The sequence below is a fragment of the Pseudophryne corroboree genome, chromosome 5 (genome assembly GCF_028390025.1).
Source record: "Pseudophryne corroboree isolate aPseCor3 chromosome 5, aPseCor3.hap2, whole genome shotgun sequence".
NCBI lineage: Eukaryota > Metazoa > Chordata > Amphibia > Anura > Myobatrachidae > Pseudophryne > Pseudophryne corroboree.
The window spans coordinates 178,151,758-178,167,450 of NC_086448.1; the positions used below are offsets into that span (position 1 = coordinate 178,151,758).

At 42.4% G+C, this 15,693-nt stretch overlaps 1 protein-coding gene across 3 annotated transcripts in view; it reads left to right on the plus strand.

The window, feature by feature from the left end:
• The window catches only part of UBE3C (ubiquitin protein ligase E3C), a 418,441-nt gene that overhangs the window by 271,515 nt on the left and 131,233 nt on the right, over positions 1-15,693 (plus strand). For all 3 annotated transcript variants that reach the window (XM_063921903.1, XM_063921902.1, XM_063921904.1), the window contains exons 14-15: positions 6,400-6,632; positions 14,727-14,831. In XM_063921903.1, coding sequence (XP_063777973.1) covers positions 6,400-6,632; positions 14,727-14,831 — 338 coding nt within the window. The remainder of the gene's footprint in view (positions 1-6,399; positions 6,633-14,726; positions 14,832-15,693) is intronic.

Consider the following 15,693-nt stretch of genomic DNA (forward strand, 5'->3'; position numbering starts at 1 on the left):
TTAGCTGCTATAAGGAACAACACTTATATAAGGTTGTTCCCATATATATTATAGCGCTTGGGTGTGTGCTGGCAAACTCTCCCTCTGTCTCCCCAAAGGGCTAGTGGGGTCCTGTCTTCGATAAGAGCATTCCCTGTGTGTCTGCTGTGTGTCGGTACGTGTGTGTCGACATGTATGAGGACGATGTTGGTGTGGAGGCAGAGCAATTGCCGATAATGGTGATGTCACCCCCCAGGGAGTCGACACCGGAATGGATGGCTTTGTTTATGGAATTACGTGATAATGTCAGCACATTACAAAAATCAGTTGACGACATGAGACGGCCGGCAAACCAGTTAGTACCTGCCCAGGCGTCTCAGACACCGTCAGGGGCTGTAAAGCGCCCTTTACCTCAGTCGGTCGACACAGACCCAGGCACAGACACTGAATCTAGTGTCGACGGTGATGAAACAAACGTATTTTCAAGTAGGGCCACACGTTATATGATCACGGCAATGAAGGAGGCTTTGCATATCTCTGATACTGCAAGTACCACAAAAAGGGGTATTATGTGGGGGGTGAAAAAACTACCTGTAGTTTTTCCTGAATCAGAGGAATTAAATGATGTATGTGATGAAGCGTGGGTTAACCCAGATAGAAAAGTGCTAATTTCAAAAAAGTTATTAGCATTATACCCTTTCCCGCCAGAGGTTAGGGCGCGCTGGGAAACACCCCCTAGGGTGGATAAGGCGCTCACACGCTTATCAAAACAAGTGGCGTTACCGTCTCCTGATACGGCCGCCCTCAGGGATCCAGCTGATAGGAGACTGGAAACTACCCTAAAAAGTATATACACACATACTGGTGTTATACTGCGACCAGCCATCGCCTCAGCCTGGATGTGCAGTGCTGGGGTCGTCTGGTTGGATTCCCTGACTGAAAATATTGATACCCTGGATAGGGACAGTATTTTATTGACTATAGAGCAATTAAAGGATGCTTTCCTTTATATGCGAGATGCTCAGAGAGATATTTGCACTCTGGCATCGAGAGTAAATGCGATGTCCATATCTGCCAGAAGGAGTTTATGGACGCGACAGTGGTCAGGTGATGCGGATTCCAAACGACATATGGAAGTATTGCCGTATAAAGGGGAGGAATTATTTGGCGTCGGTCTATCGGATCTGGTGGCCACGGCAACTGCCGGAAAATCCACCTTTTTACCTCAGACCCCCTCCCAACAGAAAAAGACACCGTCTTTTCAGCCGCAGTCCTTTCGGTCCTATAAGAACAAGCGGACAAAAGGACAGTCATATCTGCCTCGGGGCAGAGGAAGGGGTAAGAGAGGGCAGCAAGCAGCCCCTGCCCAGGAACAGAAGCCCTCTCAGGGTTCTGCAAAGCCCTCAGCATGACGCTGGGGCCTTACAAGCTGACTCAGGAGCGGTGGTGGGGTCGACTCAAGAATTTCAGCGCACAGTGGGCTTGCTCACAGGTGGACCCCTGGATCCTGCAGGTAGTATCTCAGGGTTACAGGTTGGAATTCGAGAAGTCTCCCCCTCGCAGGTTCCTAAAGTCTGCTTTGCCAACGTCTCCCTCAGACAGGGCGACGGTATTGGAAGCCATTCACAAGCTGTTTTCTCAGCAGGTGATAGTCAAGGTACCCCTCCTACAACAGGGAAAGGGGTATTACTCCACGCTATTTGTGGTACCGAAGCCGGACGGCTCGGTAAGACCTATTCTAAATCTGAAATCTTTGAACCTGTACATACAAAAATTCAAGTTCAAGATGGAGTCACTCAGAGCAGTGATAGCGAATCTGGAAGAAGGGGACTTTATGGTGTCCCTGGACATAAAGGATGCTTACCTGCATGTCCCAATTTGCCCTTCACATCAAGGGTACCTCAGGTTCGTGGTGCAAAACTGTCATTATCAGTTTCAGACGCTGCCGTTTGGATTGTCCACGGCACCTCGGGTCTTTACCAAGGTAATGGCCGAAATGATGATTCTTCTGCGAAGAAGAGGCGTATTAATTATCCCTTACTTGGACGATCTCCTGATAAGGGCAAGGTCCAGAGAACAGCTGGAGGACGGAGTAGCACTAACCCGACTAGTGCTGCAACAACACGGGTGGATTCTGAATTTTCCAAAATCTCAGTTGACCCCGACGACACGTCTGCTGTTCCTGGGAATGATTCTGGACACGGTTCAGAAAAAGGTGTTTCTTCCGGAGGAGAAAGCCAGGGAGTTATCCGAACTTGTCAGGAACCTCCTAAAACCAGGGAAAGTGTCTGTGCATCAATGCACAAGAGTCCTGGGAAAGATGGTGGCTTCTTACGAAGCGATTCCATTCGGCAGATTCCACGCACGAACTTTTCAGTGGGATCTGCTGGACAAATGGTCCGGATCACATCTGCAGATGCATCAGCGGATAACCTTATCGCCACGGACAAGGGTGTCTCTTCTGTGGTGGTTGCAGAGTGCTCATCTGTTAGAGGGCCGCAGATTCGGCATACAGGACTGGGTCCTGGTGACCACGGATGCCAGTCTGAGAGGCTGGGGAGTGGTCACACAGGGAAGAAACTTCCAGGGAGTATGGTCAAGCCTGGAGATGTCTCTTCACATAAATATACTGGAGCTAAGAGCGATTTACAATGCTCTAAGTCTGGCAAAACCCCTGCTTCAGGGTCAGCCGGTGTTGATCCAGTCGGACAACATCACGGCAGTCGCCCACGTAAACAGACAGGGCGGCACAAGAAGCAGGACAGCAATGGCAGAAGCTGCAAGGATTCTTCGCTGGGCGGAAGATCATGTGATAGCACTGTCAGCAGTATTCATTCCGGGAGTGGACAACTGGGAAGCAGACTTCCTCAGCAGACACGATCTACACCCGGGAGAGTGGGGACTTCATCCAGAAGTCTTCCACATGATTGTGAACCGTTGGGAAAAACCAATGGTGGATATGATGGCGTCCCGCCTCAACAAAAAACTGGACAGGTATTGCGCCAGGTCAAGAGACCCTCAGGCAATAGCTGTGGACGCTCTGGTAACACCGTGGGTGTTCCAGTCAGTGTATGTGTTCCCTCCTCTGCCTCTCATACCAAAAGTACTGAGAATTATACGTCAAAAGGGAGTAAGAACGATACTAGTGGCTCCGGATTGGCCAAGAAGAACTTGGTACCCGGAACTTCAAGAGATGCTCACGGAGGATCCGTGGCCTCTACCTCTAAGACGGGACCTGCTTCAACAGGGACCGTGTCTATTCCAAGACTTACCGCGGCTGCGTTTGACGGCATGGCGGTTGAACGCCGAATTCTAAGGGAAAAAGGCATTCCGGAAGAGGTCATTCCTACACTGGTAAAAGCCAGGAAGGAGGTGACTGCACAACATTATCACCGCATTTGGAGAAAATATGTTGCGTGGTGTGAGGCCAGGAAGGCCCCCACGGAGGAATTTCAACTGGGTCGATTCCTACATTTCCTGCAAACAGGATTGTCTATGGGCCTCAAATTGGGGTCCATTAAGGTTCAAATTTCGGCCCTGTCGATTTTCTTCCAGAAAGAATTGGCTTCAGTTCCTGAAGTCCAGACTTTTGTAAAAGGAGTACTACATATACAGCCCCCGGTTGTGCCCCCAGTGGCACCGTGGGATCTTAATTTAGTCTTGGATTTTCTCAAATCCCATTGGTTTGAGCCGCTCAAATCGATGGAGTTGAAGTATCTTACATGGAAAGTAACCATGCTACTGGCCCTGGCTTCAGCCAGGAGAGTATCAGAATTGGCGGCTTTATCATATAAGAGCCCATATCTGATTTTCCATACGGACAGGGCAGAACTGCGGACGCGTCCTCATTTTCTGCCTAAGGTGGTGTCAGCATTTCACCTGAACCAGCCTATTGTGGTGCCTGCGGCTACTAACGATTTGGAGGATTCCAAGTTGTTGGACGTGGTCCGGGCATTGAAAATATATATTTCAAGAACGGCGGGAGTCAGAAAGTCTGACTCACTGTTTATATTGTATGCACCCAACAAGATGGGTGCTCCTGCTTCTAAGCAGACGATTGCTCGTTGGATTTGTAGCACAATTCAACTTGCACATTCTGTGGCAGGCTTGCCGCAACCTAAATCTGTCAAGGCCCATTCCACAAGGAAAGTGGGCTCATCCTGGGCGGCTGCCCGGGGGGTCTCGGCATTACAACTCTGCCGAGCTGCTACTTGGTCAGGGGCAAACACGTTTGCAAAATTCTACAAATTTGATACCCTGGCTGAGGAGGACCTTGAGTTCTCTCATTCGGTGCTGCAGAGTCATCCGCACTCTCCCGCCCGTTTGGGAGCTTTGGTATAATCCCCATGGTCCTGACGGAGTCCCCAGCATCCACTTAGGACGTTAGAGAAAATAAGAATTTACTTACCGATAATTCTATTTCTCGTAGTCCGTAGTGGATGCTGGGCGCCCATCCCAAGTGCGGATTGTCTGCAATACTTGTACATAGTTATTGTTACAAACAAATTCGGGTTGTTATTGTTGTGAGCCGTCTGTTCAGAGGCTCCTACGTTTGTCATACTGTTAACTGGGTTCAGATCACAAGTTATACGGTGTGATTGGTGTGGCTGGTATGAGTCTTACCCGGGATTCAATATCCTTCCTTATTGTGTACGCTCGTCCGGGCACAGTATCCTAACTGAGGCTTGGAGGAGGGTCATAGGGGGAGGAGCCAGTACACACCACCTAATCCTAAAGCTTTATTTTTGTGCCCTGTCTCCTGCGGAGCCGCTATTCCCCATGGTCCTGACGGAGTCCCCAGCATCCACTACGGACTACGAGAAATAGAATTATCGGTAAGTAAATTCTTATTTTCGTCATATCTCATTCCTCCGCTGCTTGGTAACTGTCAGAAAATGAAGACTCTGGCTCAGTTAGAACACCGTTATTCTATTACTATTTTCTGTTTCCATGGTCCATAATTAAGGAAATGAAGTAGTTGCGCGCAAAAGATCACATTTTCTTAATTTTAAACCTGACTGACCTCAGTGAGTTATATAGAAACATAGAATTTGACGGCAGATAACCACTTTGCCCATCTAGTCTGCCCATGTACACGCACACACTTTACACAGTAGGGTTAAGTTTTTGTTGGGACCAATTAGACTACAAGTATATTTTTGGATTATGGGAGGAAACTGGAGTACCCAGTGAAAACCCACACAAGCACAGGGAGAATATACAAACTCCACACAATCAGGGCCATGGTGGGAATCGAACCCATGATTTCAGTATTGCGTTTGATATTTATTTATTTTATTTATTTTTTCTTATGGAAGCCACTTGTACAATCTGCTAAAAGGACTTCTCCTTATGTGTGATGGGGTCTGTGTGTTCCAAGCATCCCTACAGAAGAAATTTGAGACCTCTTTAGAACCTGATTTACCATATTGCCAAAAGAAACCCCTTTATGGTGGCACTGGTCATTTGCATTCTTCCAGTCCATTGCCTGTGCTCTTTGCTCAGCTGAACTTGCTAACATGCATTGTTAGACGTGTCAAGTTGCTTGTTTTCGGGTGCGTTCCAAATTATTGTACAGATATCACAGTCCCGGAGTAGGCGCTGCTTCCTGCTTAAAGTAGACTGCCACTGACGGTGCTTGGCATGGTCTCTGCAGTGTTACGTACGCACCAGAGGATGTGGTCAGTGCTTTTAGAGTATAAACATATAACAATGGCTCTCTTGTCTCTTAACGAAAGGAAGCTCATAAATGGGGTGGGAAAAACATAATAATGTGCTTTTCTAATCTGCACAAGGGTTTTGGTAGTTAATAGTTTGTATCTGAACACATTGGGCCTTGTACGTCATAATTAAATTTGTTTTAATGTTGTGTTTTCTCCTACATTTCTTGTCTTTGTTCATCATTTGTATGTGTCATGTAGCAGTTATGTTTTGGTTCATGGTCTGTGTGTTTGTATGGTCTATGTGTGTTGTGCCTTTAGGAACATGGTAAAGTGGAGCAGCTGCTCAAATGTCATCTTTCAACTGTTATAGATGGTTTAATTAAAATAAATGTGTTGCTTTTTAAGCTGCTGTTTGACGTTTTACAATAACTCCTGCATAATTTATTTTTCATATTTCTTTTATTGTAGATGTTATTTTTATATTTTATGTAAAAATCACTTTTAATTGAAGTTTATAAAAATTGTGATGTTGATGTTTGTGTATAAAGGGATGTAACTAGTGCATGCGTGAAGATTATGGGCACTTTGTCTAAATATAGCCTCTAGAAATGTAAATGTTTCCTTGTAGCGTCATTATACGTATGTGACTGTGGGGGAGATGTATCAAAACTTCTAAAGAGGACAAGTGTAGAAATTGCCCATGGCAACCAATCTCCAGTTCCACAACTAAGGATTTTCTTTTTCTTTTTGCTGCTAGTGGCTGGACAGAGACAATCATCAATGATGCCTTTCACATTAGAAGAGTTAGTCAGTCTATCCCGCTGCTTACGAGATGCTTGTTTAGGAATCATCAAGCTGGCCTATCCGGAGACCAAGCCGGAGGTGCGGGAGGAATACATGGCGGCCTTTCGGAGCATTGGAGTCACCACCAATGTTGAGATGTTGCAACGTATCCAAACAGAACAAAAACGATGGATTCAGTTATTCAAGGTACCCATGAAATCATCATCTTGGCCCATTAAGCGCCTTGAGTCCTGTAGAAGAAAGAGCACTATATAAATAAAATTATTATTATTATTATATTGGAGATAGTCTTTAACTTTGGGGTCAGCAGAGACTGGCAGAACATTGTCATTGTAATCTGCATAATTATTTATATATATATATATATATATATATATATATATATATATATATATATATATATATATATATATAGTGGCAATTAGATTTGTTTCCACTTCCTCCTTTCTTCATTTGTTTATGGACCTTATTCAGAGTTGCATGTTGTTGCATTTGCGATTTTCTACGCTATGCGAGTCCTACTGTTAGCAAGTGATTCTGCCGCCCAGAAATGGAAATAGACACCCACTGGAGCGAGAGCAACTAATTAGCAATTTGTGTACACATATGCAGCCTGTATGCAAGAATGTTAAACATCGACTGCTCGAGTAGTTCTATGACTGCGCAGACTAGAAACGGCAGTAGTCACAAAGGCGCATGTTTTTGTACGCAGGAACTCGCAGTTGACATCGCATACACTCCCCAGAAACGGCCATGATACGCCAAGTTTTTACAACCACTCCCCACTAACCCCATGTTACCTCCCCCAAACATTCACTTCCTGTTAATCACTTTGCAACTGAATGCTCATTGCGAATGCAATTGCAAAGATACATTTGTGCATGCGCAGTGTGATTGCAGCGCATGCGCAGTTTGACCATAATCGCTCAGTTGCGAAAACATCAGCATATTGTACAACTCTGCGTTAGGCCCTATGTACAGTATTAGGCTATTAGAAGTACTACACAAGTATTTCAACCCAAGAAGTTATTTTGCTACTTTGTTTTAATCCAGAGGAGTAATCCCAGAGGCAGCTTTTTTCCCCCCAGATATATTGAAAATATAAATAACGGGAGCATCTGTTATTCTAGACCTCATCAGTTAGAAGACAGCCAAATTGATTATTCTCTGCATTTTTGTGACAAGACAGAAGTGCTAATGGTTTGAAATCCAACTTTTTTTTTTATCGCAAATGAGGATTTGTTTAATGTTGGGGTTAATGGAGTAAATGGAAAGTAAATCATTTTCTCGTGACACTAGAATAAATCTTTTTTTCGTTTTGTCTCTTTGCTTACCAATGTCAGCACTTGCAGCTTAAAAAAAAACGCCAACAAACTAGCAGAACCTTGAACGCATCTAGTGCAACTAAAAGAGCCACTTCCAAGCAAAACAGATCCAGTCAGCTAAAAAAAAACTGCTCATTAAAGACACAGGCGCAGGAGAAATGCATTTTCCAAATTGAATGCTAGATTTACTGTCCGTTTAATACCGGCGACCTCTCGCACAGTAATGTTCAGCTCGAGTCATCAGCTGTCCCTCCAGGTCTTTTATCACTGCTTTTGTCAAGCTATCTATTTAATTGAAAGAAGTTAATTGAATGAAAATGATCAACTAAGCTTGTATTAATATTGCTAATGGAACTTTCTTCTTGGCCATGTTTGGAGAAAGATGTCACGCTAGACTTTAAGAAGGACCCATTAATGCGTGCACTTAACCTGATGGGCTAATTAAGCAATGCTTATTCATTCTACAAGCCTACAATAGCCTCTATCCAACCCATTCGGTCTGATTTTACAACACATTTCACTTACAAGCATGGGCCCGATGAACATTAGCTGAAGTGAGACTAAATGATAATATTTTCATAAGAGAATACAGCGTTAATGTGTCATAATATGCAAGGTTTTCCTGCCACCCATCCATCTTGGTTCCACTTAAGTCTTAAATTTCTCCATACTAATGTTGTTAGCAATTGCTCCAATCTTAAAGAAGAGCACCGGCTAACGGATTTGTAGATTGCACTTTAGAACTATATGGAACTATGTTCTTGATCCATTTTAGGGTAGATAAAGCATAAGTATAACCTGATTGTGAAACCACTATATTGCTTGGTTGCCAGAATACTGTTCATAATAAAGGTGTTGGATATTTAACCAATTTTGTTTGACATTTTATTTGCCCACTATTTAGACTTTTTTAGTATATTGCCATTTTATTTAACAGGTTACAACAGTATATGTAATCAGCAGCTGTCTGCCACTGGAACACTGGAATTCTACCTGCCATTGATTTTTTTTTTCCATTGTCCTGCTTTTGCAACACAGATGCATTTTGGACCTAGTGGAAAATTTGCTTTCTATTTTTTTTTTCTGTGGGTCACATTGCTATATTAAAAAGTATTTGTTGTGTTTTACTTCAGTGATATTTTGTAGGGTGTTAAAGTGCAAGTAAATATTGTGCTTGTTATATCCCAGTCACAAGGTGAATTCTTAACCTAAATCACTGTAGTAGGGAAGGGGGGTAACCAATTAGCTCTGACAATTTTTAAATTGAATTCATCCCCTGCGTAATCAGTTGAGGGCTGTTTTCGCCCGTTTTTTTAAGGCATTTTTGCCAATGCCTTTTCACTTTTTTTTTTGTTGGTGAAAAGGCGTAGGCGAAAAAGTACCTAAAAATCTGCGAATACGGGCCGTGTTTTCGCCGGTGCAGGTGCGAAAACACGTGGATTCTCTGATCCGTATGTTTTTCGCTCCTGCTGAATTTTTCACCTAGGCAAAAAAATGGCCGTGCTATTGAATAAGGCGAATCCTCAATTGTCTTAAAAAATAGAGGAAAGTACAGTTTTTCCTAGGCGAAAAAACTGCCCTAATTGAATACCCCCCTATAAGAAGAATGTTAGTATTTTACTATTTTCCCTTGTTATTTTCTTCAGGCTGTGGTTAGTGACTAGTTATTAGCTGGGAGCTTGGGCTCTGTCATGTTGAAGTGTGTGCCCGATTAGAGCAACACTTGAATTGCTCTGTCGGGCGCCATCTAGTGGCCGTCTGTGCACCATAGAGGTGAGGGGCAGCATTAGCTTTTTATTATATAGGAAACATTATTGTTGATGCCCTCTGTGGCGCTCTCACTAACTGAATAGGTATGTATTATAATAATAATAAATGCACATTGATAAAGAAAAAATAACAATAGGATTTCAAATGTCCGAATGAAGTCTTTATCCGCAAATAAGTAGTCCTCTCGTTCTCGTATTGGGTGGGACAAGAAAAAGAAACCAGTCTTATTTTCTGCTTACAACCGATTAGTTACTAGAAATAAACGGGGCGATAATCCTTCCTGAATGGTGGTGGAGACTCTTTCGTCAGAACTTTGATAGGTTCACCCTTGTGCGTGCTTTTACACTGATGCTTACACTCTGCTCACATGAATCCAGACAGTGGTATACTCATAAAGGTTTCTTTCACACTCTCCACTCATTCGGCCTTGTAAAAAATTTTATCCCAAAATTCTCACATGTATGCTTACATAGGTCAGAATAATTCAACGCATATAAAGGTTTCTTTCACTCCTCCTCTTCTCTCTCTGATTTCCATTCGCCGATTTATAATATACAAAGAAAAGGACAATGCAAGGATTAAGTTATATATATTGGAGCTATACACTTCTTTCTACCAGATTTATGCCTCTAAATGAATTGGGGTGTGGGGTGGTGGATATTTTATAGGGTACACCCCAGTGTTCAAAAGAGGTGAAAATAACTCACATGTGAGCTTACATGTGAATTACTGGTGCTATACACCTAAAGTTATCTTTCGCTGTCTTCTATATATTCTCCCAATACCACACTTTTATTTAGGATAATAGAAGGTGTTCTTAATGCTCACTTATTCGCTTACATGTATAAACTCGTTCTCTGCGTATAGCGGTTTCTTTCTAAGTTGAACGTTCAGTTAGTTCTCACAAGATGTCACTCAATACAAGCCCGAACAATATTCGAGGAAAGAAAAATCGTACAGTTTTTTTTCCAAATGATAAGCTAAAATCCGTATCATGATCATAAAAAAGTCATAAAACCAACCCAACAAGAACCACAGCCAGTGTGATGATGGAAACAAAACAATACTGTATCCTTATGACAGAGAAAAAACCCCAGAGTTTTCTCACTATATAGGGTACTGTGGCACTAATCTGTGTGGTTCCTGGGTTATTCCTGCTCCTCACCAGCGCGTTTCAACCATATGTGTGGTCTTTTTCAAGGTGAATGGAAAGGAGCTCAGAAAATGGACTTGTATACCTCTTAAATGGGCTGTCCTTCTCTATAGGGGCGGTCCTATCAATTAGCATATTAAGTAAAATGAGTTACCCGTTTTGGGCTTTACATACTCTACACCAGGCATGTCAAACTCGTGGCCCTCCAGCTGTTGTGAAACTACAAGTCCCAGCATGCTTTGCCAGCATACCTTCCACTGATTATCTGGTAAAGGATGCTGGGACTTGTAGTTTCACAACAGCTGGATGACCATAAGTTTGACATGCCTGCTCTACACCTTTAATCCGAGTATTTTTATAGTGTCTGTTAGTGGTTCCGGGGCAGGAAACTTTTTATAACTTTGTATTTGCTGCGCTATAAAAGAAACTGTTAATAAATAAATAATAAATCTGTGAGAAGTGTATACTGTAGATCCAATATATACAACTGAATCCTTGTATTGTCCTTTGTGTATTATAAATCGGCAAGTGGAAATCGGAGAGAGAAGAGGAGGAGGAGTGAAAGAAACCTTTTATCTGCATTGAATTATTCTGACCTATGTAAGCATACATGTGAGAATTTTGGGATAAAAATTGTTTCCAAGGCCGAATGTGTGAAGAGTGTGAAATAAAGCTTTATGAGTATACTGCTGTCTTGCTTCATGGAAGCAGAGTGTAAAAGTACGCACAAGGGTGAACCTATAAAAGTTCTGATGAAAGAGTCTCCACCACCCATATTTGGGAAGGATTATTTCCCCATTTTATTTCTAATGACTAATCTGTTGTAAACAGTAAATAAGACTGGTTTCTTTTTCTTTTCCCACCCAATACGAGAACGAGAGAACTACTTATTTGCGGATATGGGGCCAAATGTAATAGAGTGAGAGTTTCAGAAAGTGAGAGATTTGGTAAGGTGTTGCAGTTTTTTTTAAAAGTGGCATTCATTTTCACAGCAAGATCAACCTGGTTTTAGAGTGTAAATGATTGCCACTTTAAAAAAGACTTACCAAATCTCTCACTTTCTGAAACTCTCACTCTATTACATTTGGCCCAAAGACTTAATTCAGACATTTGAAATCCTATTGGTATATTTTCTTCATCTATGTGCATTTGCTATTATTATAATACATACCTATTCAGTTAGTGAGAGCGCCATGGAGGGTATGAACAATATTGTTTGGTATATTTAATTCTTGCATGTGATTGGTGACACATTCCTGTTAATACCCACTCTAGCTGCCTCAAAGTGTGCAGGGATTACTCTTATTTCTCCAGTCTTTTTTATTATATAGGATTCTGGACTATCCTAGCAACCACAGTCACATGACACATGATGTAGTGAGCAGTGACTCTTTAGAACACTCTTCTGATATCCGTTGGCACTGATATTCTCCTACCACCTCTATCATCACCTGCCATCTTAGAGCTGTGTATTTCTGTGTGGTAGACTATGGGCTAGATTCAATTAACCTTGGTTAATTACCATAGGCTAATTGATCTGCTGGAGCTATTCAGTTATAGCCCGCGATCAGGCTGCTGTTCGAGCCTGAGGAGGATGAAGCATCCGCGTTAGATACCCTAAATTGCGAGTACCACAAACTGTTAACCCATACAAAAGCTCCAGGAACTTATTTGGGATTCTATGGGTAAACACGCAAGGAAAAGTGGCTGTAATTGAATAGCCCTGGGAGTTAAAGCCCGAGGCTGCCACCCTTTTCCCACCCCGAGGATCCCACCCTTTTAATTTGCATGCTGTAAATTACGGCATGTAATTGAATTCGGCCCTATACTTGCCAACCAGTGGGATTTTGAAAAGTAAATAATGATTTCTATGAGGATAGCTACGAAAATGACAATGCTTAGAAATGAAATATATAACTCTTGTACGATTGCTGAGTGACATCCTGCTGCAGCACTACTGTAGCGCTGATCTTCCCTGTATGCCCGCCGGCTGTCCTCCCGCGGCTCGCCCCCCTTCTCCTCCTCTGCGTCCCATCTAAATTCGACTTGAAAAAGTCGAATTAGGATGGGATTGAATAGGGGTTGTCGGATCCATTTCGACAAATACATGTCGGAATGGATCCGACTTTAATTGAATATACCCCATGGACTGCTTTAGATCAGGGTTTCTCAAACTCTGTCTACAAGATACCATAACAGTCCAGGTTATAAGGATATCCATGCTTGATCAAAGATGTTTACATCATAATAATGGAAGTACTATTGAAGTCTTCTGTGCTGAAGCATGGAATTTCTGTAGAATTTGGACTGTTAGGGCGCCTTGAGGACCGAATTTGTGTAAAAACTGCTTTTCATAGCACACAACATGTATAGTGATATCAAGTACCAGAAGTGCCTATTACTCACTGTATAGCTAATGCATTGGCTCTTTCCAGTATTCTTATGAATACTTCATGGGTAACCATGTTTCCTTTTGCAAATGTTGTGTATCTTGCTTCTGTCATCCAAAGAGCAGCTTTCAAGCATATGAAAAGTGTAATATATATGCAGCCTATGCATTATTTGCTTCTAAATAAAGCAATTGTCTTATGTTTGTTTCCTGAATATGAGCTGTAGGGGGCTATTTGATTGGTGCCGGTTTTTCCGACAGTTGAAAAAACTGCACTTTTCAACAGTTGTTAGGTCGAATATGCATTCGACCTATTCAATGAAAGTGCAGTTTTTTCGACTGTCAAAAAAAAAGTCACTTGTCCGAAAATGCCGTCAGCTGCCAGTTACTCGCCGATCCACGTGTTTTTGTCGAAAACGCAGCTGTTTTCCACTGATTCAGATTCGACTTGTCAAGTCGAATCGGCTTTGTCGGGCTGCTGGCCTGAAGAGGCCGGCATTGAATAGTGATGTGTCGAATCCTCTCCGTCGGAGAGGATCCGAATTCACTTGAATATACCAATATGTGTGCAAGTAGAATTGATATATGCCCTAATTCTGATCTGATCGCAGCAGCAAATTTGTTAGCAAATGGGCAAAACAATGTGCACTGCAGGGGGGCAGATATAAGGTGCAGAGAGATTTAGATTTGGGTGGGTTATATTGTTTCCGTGCAGGGTAAATACTGGCTGCTATATTTTTACACTGCAATTTAGATTTCAGTTTGAACACACCACACCCAAATCTAACTCTCTCTGCACATGTTATATCTGCCCCGCCTGCAGTGCACATGGTTTTGCCCATTTGCTAACAAATTTGCTGCTGCGATCAGATCTGAATTAGGCCCATAATTCAGAAGGCAAATATTACTGTAACATCTCAGTAGATTATAACAACTAGATATTTTTCCCCAATCTTTATTTATTTGAAAATAGCAACTGCATGTGTAAAATGAATTTTAGGGGTCTATTTAATAAAATATGTGGAGGCCTTTTCATAATTATTGGATTTTCTCACATATTGTTTCTCTGTATTTTTATAAATAACTCCTGCTGGGACAGACCATGGCATAAAGCACGGGTTCTCAAACGCTGTCCTCAGGACCACACATGGTTCATATTTCCAGGTCGCCTGTGGATCTTTAGAATGTGGCAGTTGGTGATACACAGTGCACCTGCCGGTTGACCTGGAAAACATGAACTGTGTGGGGACCAGAGGACAGAGTTTGAGAACCACTGCCATAAAGGCATGTCCTGGTGAGGAGAAAACTGGGCTGCAGTGAACTTTTTTTTTTTTTGGCCACCTTTCGCAGACGCAAGACACAGTTACAGAGGTCTCTTCCGTGCTTTTCTCCAGTGCCAGGAGACATAATGCCATCTGGAGATGGAGTTATGTTTTTGAGAGAAGCATCGCCTCGATCATCTATATAGTGTTTGCCCTATAGGAGGCTGCATGAACAAATGAAAAAGCGGATAAATCTATTATTTTCTTACGCTAAAATGGAGAAATTACGTTTTTTTAAGTTTACTAAATAGGCTCCCTAGAAATAGCAACATACTGAATAAGCAAGCCTATGTTATTATCTTTGCCTGTTAATTCCTGCAGGTGATTACAAACTTAGTAAAGATGTTAAAGTCTCGGGATACCAGGAGGAACTTTTGTCCGCTCAATCACTGGTTATCAGAACAGGAGAACATTAAAGCTGATAAAGTAAGTCACAATCTTGTACAGTCTTAGTACTTGTGTGTAATTTTAATATTCCTGTAACAATGAAATAACTTTCATATCTTCAACACCAGTTAAATTAATCTTTAACAATGAAATATACCAATATCATCAAAACATATGTAGTCTGTATTTTGTGTGCTCTTGTGGTGCAACAACATTTAGGCCCATATCCAATTACACTACCACTAACCCCACACACACCTTCCACTGCTCCCCACACACAGCATCGACAGCCATCCGCAGGCTGCCCACTGTGTTAAAAAAAAAAAAAAAAAAAAAATCCTAAAAATATGGATATTAGGAAAAATTGGTCATTCACTGGGACTGCATAAAAAAAAATCCCCCACTGCTCAAAAAATCAAAAATACTGCACCAATTCAATGGCATTGATGTCGCACCAGTGGGAAAAGCCCCATAGGTGTGAGATTTTTGCTATTCTCACACTTAATTGAATATGCCCCTTTAGTGTCAGTCACACAAAATTACATATATGAAGTCCATGGTTCCCAACTACAGAGCCGTGACAGCAGTTGGCTGGGTACAATTCTGTGCCTCCACATGTGCACTCTGTGTGTTGAATATGGAAGTACTTAGAATAATTTCTCATACGTCCTAGAGGATGCTGGGGTCACATCAAGAACCAAGGGGTATAGACGGGATCCACAGTAGACATGGGCACTTTAAGACTTTCAAAGGGGTGTGAACTGGCTCCTCCCTCTATGCCCCTCCTCCAGACTCCAGTTTAGAATCTGTGCCCAGGCAGACTGGATGCATACTGAGGAGCTCTACTGAGTTTCTCTGAAAAGACTTTGTTAGGGAGCACTGCTGGCAACAGTCTCCCTGC